Source organism: Dromaius novaehollandiae, chromosome 1, assembly GCF_036370855.1.
Source record: "Dromaius novaehollandiae isolate bDroNov1 chromosome 1, bDroNov1.hap1, whole genome shotgun sequence".
NCBI classification, from domain to species: Eukaryota; Metazoa; Chordata; class Aves; order Casuariiformes; family Dromaiidae; genus Dromaius; species Dromaius novaehollandiae.
Window position 1 is genome coordinate 145,579,935 of NC_088098.1, and position 12,678 is coordinate 145,592,612.

The following is a 12,678-nucleotide window of genomic DNA, read 5'->3' on the forward strand; positions in this document are numbered from 1 at the left end:
TTCAATGCTTGAAATAAGCATTTCTGCTCCTTCCTATAAAACATTTTACAAGGTTTATATTTCACTCAAGAATAATCACCTGTTACCACTACTTCATTTCAGTCAATCATCTGCAGTGAAAAGAACTCATATGCACAAGAGCAGGAGTACAAATTTGCTACTCCTCTTCCATTGCAAGTACTAGCAAAAGTGGGAGAGAGATTACCCCTATCTGTCTTTCTGCTGAGGCTCCTCCTCACAACGTAATTGCTGAGTCTACCATTTTCTTGTGCATTTTCATAACTCACTCATGTACTGCCTACTTCAGCTGCATGAGAGGATTTTTTGTTCATTAAAGCCCAAACCTGTGTGGGATATGGCACTGTTTCAAATGATGAGCCGTCTACAGCCACTTCGATATCAAAGCCTGCAGATCAACACTAGAAGGATATTGAAGAGATACAAGCAGTTAAAAGCAGAACAATAAAGAGAATTAAAAACCACAAGTAATCCCACTAGGGACACTTTCTTTTTCCTCTCTTGTCAGAATACACACTTCTATACATTACCATTATGCATGCAGTAGCTCAAGATCTAAGAATTTTCATGAGCCAGTAGAAAGGTAAAATATTGCCAGGCTATTCTGCTACACATGATACACAGAGAAGATTTAAATATTTAGTACAGGAAAAAAAATTAAAAATAAAAAAATCACATTTTTAAATTAGTATGAATGAAAGCTCTGAGTTTAGCTGGTTCTGATTTTCAAGTGCTTACAAACATCCATGTTACCACAGCTACTTAACACTGCCGTACAGTGTTTTTACATTTGCAAAAAAACTTTTGTCTAAAATTTGTAGCAGATATGTCACTTCTTATGTGCCTATTTAAAGAATTTCAGTCATTCAATATCACATGATGAACCATATAACAAAACTGAGAAGTTATGAATTCACAAGCATGTCCCATACAGAAGTTTTCCTTCCACTACTTGATAATTCACCAACCAGGATATTCCAAAACTAGAACTAGTGTAAACTTAGCACACAACTTGGAAAACACTTTGCAACGCAGTCATACAAAATTAATTATTTGTAGTAAACGCTTCTGTTGGATTCTTTTGTTTTGGACATTGTGCTAAGAGTACCCCTGCTCCTTTTGGATTCTCCTAGACCTTCACAGTGTCTATCCACCATATACCACTGACTTATGGATGCTGTTGGACTTGCTGTGCCTCAGACCACTTGCACACAAATAAAATTGCTCTCTAGGATGTCAGCAAGAGTCTGAGCCTTTCACCAGCAAAGGCTACCACAGAGTCAAGAGCCTGAAATAAATATGACAGATCCTCAGAACGAGATTTTTTACTGTGGAAAAGAAAAAAAGAAAAATATCTGGCCAATAGAGTAGCCCTAACAATACACAGTTCCCTCAAGACTGTGTGACAAGCATATTTATTTTATCAACCTGTCTGGCATGTACCTAAACCTGTTTTATTAGCATCTCCCTATAGCTCTAATTAAAACATAAAGAGGCATTAACAACATGACATGGTCTGTTCAACCTTCAATTCAATAAGCAAGAAATACAGCTCTGTTATGTAATGCTGCAACAAGTGTTCTTTAAAGAATGAAGGCACTCCAAAGTTTTCCAGAGTTTAACAAGCTATGGCAAGTATATCAGTATTTAATCCAGGAGAAAGTTATAATAAATAACACCAGCAATCATGAGCTTATCCTCCCACCTTCTCCTGCTTCTCTTAACAGGACAACCTAACTGCCTGTTCAAGCTCTACAGCCATGTAAACAGCTCAATTTTTTTAAATCAAAGTAAACCTTATATTACAGCTCTGCAAATGCAGAACCTTTCATTAGACCAAAGATCACATGTCCCAATACTGTTCCAATCCCCAAATTGTTAGTCTCCTACACACTGAAATAAGATCTTAAATGCTGTAAGTTCAGATGCTGTCTAAAGAAGGGTGGCTTAAAAGCAAACAAACATGAAAGAGCCAACAGCCCAGGGAAACAAGGAGTTGGTTAGTAATTATACAGACATGGGAAGGCAAAGAGTACAATGCGCAAGTCTGACCTCTCCCCATACAATGTCAATACCTGGGCTGTCACAATACACTTCTCAGACTTTTTTTTGCCAAACGTATCTTACAGGTGCAATAATTTGAAGCATCAGTAAAAACAATATTTATAAGCATGCTGCTTTGGCATTCTGGACAACAAATGCAGAATTGTGGCCAGAAAACACACTGTAAAGCACAGCCATTTTAAAGTGATAGTGTCACTGATCATCTAACATGGATAAATATGAAAGAAATCCAGAAATCCCTCCTCCCCCCTCCTCCTTTTTTTCTAAAGGACAACATTAAGTTAAAGTTATCTGTGTGCTAAAATGCAAAATATTACATAACTATGTCACTTTTCAGAATCGCCAGCAAGTCCTACAGCTCTCAAGAATCTCCAGCTCCTACCTGACCCATCCTCCACCAACACAAAATCTGCCAGGGGTCTGACATAACATTTTCTACATCAGCTTTTGAAGATGCAAGTAACATCTGTTGGCTTCCATTACATAAATACCCCTGGTAAGAGCTATTATTAACTTGTTAGTTTCCATTTTAAGTAAAGCATGACAAAATTGCATTTATGTCTCCAATTACATGAAACCTGAAGTGTTGTAGGCACTCCAAATCTTGAGAAAACAAAGAAAAACACCATAGAATTTAAGGGGTATTATCTCTTTCTGGAAATTGCAAAGCCATTGAATTCCCCTATCCGTAGCTCCCCTCAAAATTGTGGGGATAGGGAGAGGTTAAACTTACATGATCAAACGGCAAGTTTTGGCTAAGTCAACTTCTGTCTACGAGGAAAGAATTAAGCCTTGAACCAAGATACAGTGCAAACCAACCAAAAAAAGCACAATGATACCACTGATCTAGATAAAATAAGAAGTTTTTGATCATAAAAACAATCAGAAGAATGATATCCATGCTTAATAAGGTATCCACATTTCAGTTGAACATAATATTCTTAATTAGGAAGCTGGCCTGTATTTTCTGAAGAGCAGACATAACACATTATACTATTAAACCTATTTAGGTAACAGCTCCACAAACCATGTACCAGCTTCTAAGGATTAAAGTAGAAAGACACACCACAGGTTAAACAGAAACAGATGTTAATATAACCTTTTTATCTATGGATCATAAAAGACACACTACAAAAATGTGTACACATTCCCATTCTAAAGATAGACCCGGTTTCACTTCACTAACAGAAAAAGTACAAAGACGCTATACCATACTCCTTAACCCTCTGGAGCACGATGCTTCAAAACATATTTCGAAGACTGAAATAAGCTACGTAAGCAGACCACGGGGAACATCTCAGAGATCTAAATTCAGAACTCAGACTCAAGGCAGCTTGTACAGGGTTTAACTTTGGTTCTCACCAGAACGTCTTACAAATCCAGCAGGTATCACAACAGCCTTGGACACCTGCTTTCGTGCCAACCAAGAATTCAAGTCACTACTCAACGAAGCCCACGTACTAGCTGTAGCAAGCTCTTTGGGATAAAAGCTCTACAGCATTCGGCACGCGGTAGCTAGTAGAGTAACTACGTACTTCTGTGCCTGTGTGTATGTACATATATACACAAAATACACGTAAAAATACTCAAAAACAGCCTTTGTATAGTTTGCAAAAAGAGAACCATTCAGCTCTACCAAAACTATGTGTATTTTAAAAAACAAAACAAAAACCACGTAACAATCTCAGGTATCCCAAAAAACCCAAGATGAAAACTTCCTGGTTTTCTATCACTGAAAAGAAGTTCACAGAACCACAGAAAAGTTGGGATTATCCTAATATATTACACTGAGATGCTATAACCCAGACTCTTACATTCACAAAGGACTTTAATGATTTTAACGAGATCCCAAATGAACATGTGTCCTTGCCAATACATGCCACTGCGTATGTTCCTGCCTCAGCTCTTTAGCAAATCCTTGCAGGTATCTGCTACTTATAAAATAAACCCCCCCCAAAAAAACAAAAAAGAAAATAAACCCCCCCCCACAGTTGTGCTAACTGACCCAACTCAGGGGATTTTTTGCTGCTGGGGGCAGATGGGAGCACCTGTTCTGTAACAGGAACCTAGAAAGAAGTAAACAGCAAACGAAGGATAGGTAAATAGAAGCAGCTGCAATTATTTTGATGACTTTTACCACATACAAAGCCTAGCTTTCTCAGAAGAGAGCTTTTTTCTGCTGTTCTTTGGCATTAGAAATGGAGCATGTCATGTCTAGTCTGGAAGGAGGTCAGAGGTTCACATAAAAAATACTTCAGATCATAAAAGCACTAACTCGGTTTTAATTTGAAAAAAGCACTTTCTTAACTGAAAAGACTTTAAATTGCGTTTTCTCCCTCCAGTACGTACAGTTAACATTTTTCCGGTGTCTTGATAAGAGACTTTGTGGCACGCTTGAAAGTTATGCCAACGTACATTCAGGCCTTCCTTTCTAAATCCATCTGCATCTCGCATTTTCAGGTTAATTCTGCTATTGCTCAGATGTACTCTCACTTTGCATAGATTAGCAGGTGTACTCGAGATGCTCTTTAGAACAGCCCACAACAAACACCACAGTGATGTAAAAAGTTGGCGGCAGACAAAACATTTCACACACACACAGACAAAATATAGCTCTCTAATCTTTCGGTTTTAGTGTAATGGCTCTTTTATGTTAACAGAGGTACAACAGCTTTCAAATTTCTAGTTTATTTTAATCACAGGATTTTCAATCAAAACTGTATGCTGCCTCCTGCATCCTATTCTCCTGAGTGTGAAAAACATGGCTTTAAAGATATAGCACTAATTTAGCGGTATTTCTTTACTAAATATAGTTACTTGGGGAAACAATTCGTCAACCATAGTTCAACTTTTCAAAAAATCAAAAATGTTTTTCATGAAATAATGGTAGTTTAAAAGGAGAGAGGGAAAAAAAGCAGCATTTATTCTTCCCATGAAGATATATTTTAAAGAGCACCCAACAACTTAATATTCTCCCACTGTTCATCAAAAAACTTCTTTTGCTACACTCCTAGCTGCTAGTCATACAGGCTGTTACGCACACGTAAAATGAAACCACCCCTTTACAGAAAGTCCTTTACATTAAAGCAGATGCCATCGGAGGGAGGATACCGAAAGGTTTCACTTATAGAAACAACAGCAGAGCGCGGACCTTCCAACTGCTAACCCTAAGAGCAAACACGGCGCTTGGGCGCCAGCCATCCCGTTAGGCGAGGGTAAGGCTCACCTTCACCGTAGCGTGCCGAGGGATGGGGTTATTGAGAGGGGAAAAAACACCGTGCTGCCGTTTTATTGCTAAACTCAGTTCTAGCAAGTTCCTCGAGGTGCGGGCAAAAAGGTATTTTTGGAGCGTGGCGGAGAATAAACACACAACCGCGCGTGCCCGCTCGCCGCGATGCGTGGCGGGCGCAGCCGCCTCGGGGGCGGCCCGGCTCCGCCGCCGGCACCGGGCCGAGCCTTACCGCCAAGTCTCCCCCCGCGGCGGGCGCGGGGCCGGCTCCGCCGGACGCCTCCCGCCGCGCCCAGGCCGGCTGCACGGAGGCGAGGCAGGCTCATGCAGACACCGGTGAGTCCTCACATCTCCCCGCCGCTGCTGCAGACAAAAGCGCGTTTCACCCGGGGCCGCCGCCCCCCCCGGCCCGGCCCGGCCCGGCCCGCAGGAAACCCGGACGGGGCAGGGAGAGGGCGACCCCGGCCGGGCGACCGGCGACTCCCCCCGCCGCCAACTCCGCGGCAACTTTTCCCTCCCGCCGCGGCAGCGCGGCCTCCGCGGACACAGGCCGCCTCCTCCAGCGGTCACGCGTGGGGCGGCGGCGGCCCGGGCACCCCTTCCCCGGCCCCGTGGCCCCGCGCCCCCACATACCGGCCCCACACCCGCTCCGCCGGCCGGCCGCAGGACCGCCGCCTCCCCCCACACGCTGCTACTTCCTCCTCCTCCTCCTCCTCCTCCTGCCCGGCCTTGGCGCCAAACGCCGCCGCCCGCGTCCCGCCCGCCGAAGGCCCGGCGCCTCCCCCGCGCACAGGCCCGGCGCGGCAGCCCGGCGCGGCCCAGCGCGCGCCCGCCCGCCCCCCGCCCCGCCTCCCTGCGGGCAGCGCCGGCCGCGCTCACCTCTCGCCGGCGCGGCGCGGCCCGCGGCCTCCCCTGCTCCCGGCGTGGGCGGCCGCAGCCGTCAGGGCTGGCGCTCCCGCCGCGGCGCCGGCGGCTGCTGCTGCTGCCCGGCACCGGCGCGCATCGCCCCCGCCCGCCCGGCCGCGGCTGTGGTGGCCGGCGGCGGCCCCCGCCCTGCGTGCCGGCTCCTCGGCGCGCCCCGCCGCCGCCCCCGCGGCCCGGCCCCCGCTCCCCTCCTCCGGCTGCGGCGCCCGCACAAGGGCCCTATTGTGGTATTGACACCGCTGCGCGCCAGGCTCCGCCTCTTCCCTTCCCTCCCTGGCCGCGCCGGGCCCTTCCTGCCCGCCGCGCCGCGCCGCCCGGCCCCGCCTCGGCCGCCCCCCCCGGGCACGCGGCGGCCCCCGGAGCCATGGCCGCGCCGGGAGCAGGCCGCGGCGCCCAGCGCGGCCGCGGGGGGGGGGGGGGGGGGGTGTGATTTCTGATTTATTGTCTTATTTTGTTCTTTCTCCACCGGAGCGACGGCTCGGACCAGGCACCCGGCAGCCCCCCACCACCACCGCTTTCGGGCGGCTTTGACGCTGCAGCCACCGCGAAACCTAGGACATCCTGCTGCAGTTGCACACGACTTGCAAAATTACACACACGAGGTCTGCCCCGAGCGGCTTTTAGCCAGCTGCAGCGTTTAGTCGTTTGACCCTTAACCGAGCTCCCCATTGGGACAAGAATTGACAGAAACCAGCCACACTCAGCCAAAAGGAAACGGCAGCAACAAGCTGGCGCACCTCCCCTGTTGTAAGTGCCACGCGTGCTTCCCGTCCCATTACCGAGCATCGGTTGTATCAGACGCACCACAATGCCCTGGCGACCGCGGTATAAAGGTTTCCCCTTCTGCAGTAAAGCCGAGGCACGGAAAGGCTAACTTCACAGCAAGCTGCAAAAACTTTCATGGAGAGAAAAATCACATCTGGTCTCTCAGCCCTGGGGTACAGCCCTGAAACAACTTTCTTCTTTCTAGACCAGGCACCGAGAAGGAAAGACAAGACTGCAGTAAGGAGCACAATGAAAAAGGAAAACATTTGGCATGCTGGAGCTGCACTTGAACGGTGTTTGCAGGCCATAGCCAAAAGAGGAGATGAAGCAGATTGTAACCAAAGAGCACTGTTTCAGGCCAAACCATCCATCTAGCCCGCTAAACCCCTCTCCAGCTCTACCGAGTCATGGGCCTCCTCATCCACTTCCTCCTGGCCCAAACAGGCATCCACAGAAAGATACTTCCCCCAAATACTGCACAACCCTCCAACTACTTTTAGCTGAGGAGATTTCCCAAGCACGATGTGGTTTGTCTGTTTAGTAACTCTCAGTAGCTCACTTCTCCAGTACTTGTCCAAGTAAGCTTTGACTGAACCCACGTAAGCTTCTGACTGTAAAACACTGCTGGCCAGGAGTCCCATCAATCTACTACCTGCTGCATAAAACCTACCCCCTTTTCTTTTATTGCTTTTGAATATCCAGTTAATATTCCTTTGTGTAATATAAAATGTAGCTTTCTACAAACACAGTTAGACAGCAACCCAACAGTGACACTGACATGTATGGTTTTCTGCATGCACCAGTGATCACCTCATTTGCCTTCTGTTCATTAATATATGCTTGCCAGGAAAAGACTGTGCCTCTGAGCACCTTCAGAGAGCCACACCGTCAAGTCAAGATGCCAAGAACGCTCCTTCCCCCAACCCCAAACACACACACTTGAGGAATCTTCTACATCAAATTGGATGGTCTGTAGGGCAGGCAATATTAATTCTTAGACAAGAGATTTAAAGTCCAGAATGCAGAAAATTCAAAATGATAAAACCAAGTCTGTGCAGTAGAGAAGACCTGTTTTCTAGTCATAATAGGAATTTTACATCTGCTTGAGTTACACTTAACAGAAACCATTTTCAAGTATATTTAATATATTGGATATTTAAATGATTTTTTTGTTTCTGTGTCCACAAAACCTGCACAGTGGAGTATACAGTGTGCATAGTATCAGTCATTCTGAAGGACAATAAAGAATGCATATTCCCATCAGTAAAATAAGCATTCCTATGAGAAGTTTTCTTTCCGATTATTTCATATAGGAATTACTCTATCAGGACCAGATGCAGCCCAGCCAGGAAAAGGTGTTGTGCAGCTATCTTCATTTCATATGCCTGGGATCACATACCCCCACCCCCAGCTATCACGTATCAGAAGAGGGAGTCATTCCAGCCTTTAGTTCTACAGTAAATCCACATCTGTACATTCGACGGCTGAAGATATGCAACATGGAAAAACTGGTACCACAGAGTCAGTGGGGCTACTAATTTCAGTAAATGCTTTTATGTGCAAATAAATTTTTCATTATCTGATCCCATATTACTTATAACTATTTACGATTTGATAAGAATTTACAGAGAATTACATTTACATTCTCTATGTATATTCTATAGGAAAATGCAGCAAGGTGAAAAAATAAGAGGCAGACTGTAACTGTTGTTCTTTTTAAAGACATAGGCAACACAGTTTCCACATTTTCTTATGAAAGGATGAACTACAGATGCTCCTATGCACCTAGAGAATATGAGGTATTTGCAAAGCCAGATGTTAACATGCTGATAAAATATAACACAAACACAAAGTCCTCCCAAGGGAGGAATGCTCTGGAAACTAGAAATAGAAGAGAAATGGTCAGGATGAAATAATGTATACATGTATACCATACCCAGGTTGAACTAAGTCATTATTCAGCTGTACAAAAGCTAAGGGCTGCACATAGCATATTAACATATTAAGAAAGTTACACTGAAATAATGTTTAACATCTGAGGAGTAGGGTCACTCAGAGTTTAACCCGGACTGGAGCCACAAAAGAAGCATCTATAATTGAAATACTTAGAAGTATTTCAGTGAATTTCAACAGAAAAATATTTTTTATACCAAATCTGCTACCTCTGATCAGATGCCAGGGATGTAAAACAGGCAACAAACAAGCTGTAGAATCATGGAGGGGCACTGGCAGGAAGGAAGAACTGGAAAGGGTTGGGAGGTTATCCAATTCATACCTCTCCCTCCAAGTCTTTGCAGCATTCCCAGCAGCATGTGGAATCCTCCAAGGGCAGCTAATTCTGCTCATCTCTGGTAAGAAAACAAATACACAGATACCAATGCCTGGCATACCTTCTTTCTTTGAAACCTGTAAAGGCTGCATAAAAGTTGAATCATTGGTAGATCAGATACCATTGATGAAGCCTCATTTAACATCCCCAGAATCAGAGCAAGCATTGACAGCTACTGGCAAGAGACAGAAAAGCTCCCTTATTTTCCTTTCACAATGAACAAAATCACTGAAGTGTTATAGTAAAGCACAAACACGCACCTGCAAACAAAAGAGCTAATTATTGCTGTGGAGTAACTTTCATTCTCCCTCCCCCCCCCCCCCAAAAAAGCAAAGTAGAATCTCATTTAAGCATCACTAGCTGTCTTGAAACCATCCTGTGATTAAAAGTGTTTCTTTCTGATATGCACTATTACAAACAGAAGCAAAGACAACTCAGAGTTTCAAAAGATTATCTTTACTTCCAACACTGAACCCAATCCTTTAGCATCTGTTGGGGTAGCTATCAAAAGATGCCCTCAGGTCATAGCACAGCCCTTGCATTTAAGCTGCAGAACCTCAAAAAAACCAAAAAAACAAACCCACACACTTCAGGTGCCTTTTCTTTTTTCTTTTTTTTTTTTTTAATATTATTTTTTAAGTAGGGACTTCAGAAATCAGGGGAAAGATCTCCCCTCTTAAGAAGGTCAGCACATTCAGACAATCAAAAAAAGCACCTTCCATGATAATGAAGCATTTACTCTCCTCAGAGCAAAATGAGTACGCCAGCATCACTTCCCAGGATCTGACAAGTTCAAAGTTTTATGCTTAGGCCGAACTTTTATTTATCTTTTTCTTTTTAAGATACTAACACAAAATGGAGAGAACTGCCAGCAGCTTTTAAAATATCTCAGTATTATGGGTCTGTATCTTTACTTAAACACACATAACTAAGTACCGAACACAAAAGAATCAAAGAATACCTCTTATGCTTGTATTAGTGAGGAACCAATTGTATCTCTTACTTAGAAGAATTGGAAAGTTATCTGCCTCTATGTTGCCTTATATGCAGATTTGAGGGAAACTCCCTACAGCAGTTAGCATCCATGTGAAAAAAAAAGCAAGACTGACACTCTCTTAAGTGTTCAGATATCACAATTCAGCTGCTTCTCCACACACTCACTCCCCCCCCTTTAAAAAAAAAAAAAAAAAAGATATACAAGTCGAATGGCTCAAAGAGCAAAGACTCTTCAAGTTTTCTTCACTATTACAAAGACAAAAGTACCTAAAAATGAAAGCAGAGATTCTTACACAACTTTAAGAACTTGGACTTTTGCATCATAATACCCATGATAAAATAAAGTTGGAAAAGCACAGAGATGCATACTATTGTCATGCAGACATTGAATGAGCCATTTGAGCACTAATACTGCAGAGATTAATTTAGCCTCATCATTTTGGTAGAATTTGTAATAGCATATTAAGTTAAATGCATTCCCTTAGCCTTTACAATTTGGGAACATCAGACAAATACTTGTATAGTTATTTAAGTGCTGCTCAAGAGCCTCTTAACCCAATTTCCTACACCTGTTGACTTCACCTGGTGCTTCTAAGGACAAGCTTCCTCTAGTGGGTTCATCAGGAGGATTTGAAGGAAATCCACAGTTGTTAAAAGATCTCCTTAGCCCTTGGACAACACTGGCAACTCTTAAAACCTTGTGCAACTGGGAAAAGGATGACTCGCACTTGACTAACAGCGGTCACATTGCTTATTGCACTCCAGGAAGGTGCTCAGATACCCCAGTGCATAGCTGGGGAGAAACACTGGATGAATTAAAAAACAAACAAAAAAACAAAACAAAAAAACCCACACAGATAAACTTTTTATCATTATCTATTGTCTTCCACTCACAAAAAAAAAAAACCCTTCAGCACTTTTTTTTTTTTTTAAAGTTTCTGCCATCTGCCCCTCATTTTCCCTCTCTCTCTTTTTTTTTTTTTTTTTTTTTTTTGTGACTCTTGCTCAAAACCAGCCATGATTCCATATGGGTCAGCATGACAGCCTGACCACAAATGTTCAGCAGCAGCCACCTTACGGCAGTCAAGCATTCCAGTGGGATGAACAGCAGTGAAAAGCATTCTCTCAAACTGGAAGCCGAAATATCAATGACTGACCTGGTAACTCTTCATGACTCCCAACAACTCAGTGAAGCTTCTCATACATCCTGCTTTTACCAGGTTTGATGCTTCTAAACCTTTCAATGTAGAGATGGTTGTGTTGTCCATTTTACAGACACGGGGCTCAGACTAGACAAGTTTAAGAGAAACTTTCAGGCTGGCATGCAGCAAGTCCATGATTTTTCAGAAATTGATACCCTTGGCAAACTACTGCAGCTCGTGTTGCGAGTGCTGCAACAGGCAGTGAACTGGGTGCACCACCACAAAAGGCCTTGGAGCCCAGTTGTGGAGCAAGACTGTAGGGTCACAGCACACAATTTAAGGAAGTCCTATGGCTCACTTGCAACATCCCTCCCCTACATAAATCCGAGTATGTTAGGGACGATAGTTGCGATCAGCACTTACTCGTAGCTTTTAATACTGTTACCTTAGCATTTAGATGTTTTAGATCAGGTTTAAACATGCCTTAGAAGAGCTACTCCTATGTACCTCCAAACACTTCTGTCATCCTGAGAGATTCAGAAAGCTTACTGCTTAATTTGAGGCGGGGACGGACCCACACAACAACAGATGGCACAAAGGTCCAGGAAGGAATCAATGAGGAACCTGCTTGGTAGCAAAAACTCCTAGAGTTAATGACCTTCTTAGGCAAGCACCTGGGCCACTTCTAGACCTTAAAAGGGTTCATTTCACTCCAATTAAGTTTTTAGGGAAAATGCCTTAGGAATCAACACCTTCCACAAGATATGATCAGCAATGCTGTAACTTAAATATGCACAGAAAATTGAATGCAATATACATAAAGCCTAAACACTTAAAAGCTAAAATTTCAAACAGGAAAATATTCAGCTATGGAATTCTCTCTCAAGCAGAGGTCAGTAAAACTCATTTTTGTCCCTATTAGTCAGAATGACTAGCACACATATTTTGTAATATAAAGTTTCAGACTGCTTTTTGGAATGGAAAAAATGTGTCCTCGTTATATAAGTGCAGCCTGGTATTCGGATTAGTTTTAAATCCATGCATTTTATGCATGACTATTTAGATGTGACCAAAGAAAGTGTGTGACTTCCTAGGAACTCAAGCACAGATACAAGGCTTCTGCATGTTAGTATCTGAGGATGTGTTTAGTAAAAATGGTGAAAGTACTTAAAAACAGTTTTACTATGACTTAAATATTATGTAAAAGGATT

The 12,678-nt window shown here is 43.7% G+C and overlaps 1 protein-coding gene and 1 long non-coding RNA gene across 13 annotated transcripts in view; one reads left to right on the plus strand and one right to left on the minus strand.

Moving 5' to 3' along the window:
- Nucleotides 1-6,521, minus strand: part of JADE3 (jade family PHD finger 3) — a 68,552-nt gene extending 62,031 nt beyond the window's left edge. For 3 of the 11 annotated variants that reach the window (XM_064501514.1, XM_064501482.1, XM_064501498.1), the window contains exon 1: nucleotides 5,945-6,133. Coding sequence is in view for 4 of the 11 variants with exons in the window: in XM_064501468.1 (XP_064357538.1) it covers nucleotides 5,544-5,637 (94 nt within the window). In the remaining 7 variants the exon portion in view is untranslated. Of the gene's footprint in view, nucleotides 1-5,543; nucleotides 5,678-5,944; nucleotides 6,135-6,190 lie in introns of those variants that run through there. The other 8 variants (XM_064501527.1, XM_064501507.1, XM_026108985.2 and 5 more) reach the window with 6 other exon arrangements.
- Nucleotides 5,163-8,583, plus strand: LOC112988451 (uncharacterized). 2 transcript variants are annotated; one of them, XR_003260540.2, is made up of 2 exons: nucleotides 5,163-5,297; nucleotides 6,707-8,583. It is a non-coding gene; the product is annotated as an uncharacterized LOC112988451 (long non-coding RNA). The 2 variants fall into 2 exon arrangements; XR_003260541.2 differs by lacking the exon at nucleotides 5,163-5,297 and adding an exon at nucleotides 5,530-5,647.
- Nucleotides 8,584-12,678: the final 4,095 nt, after the last annotated feature.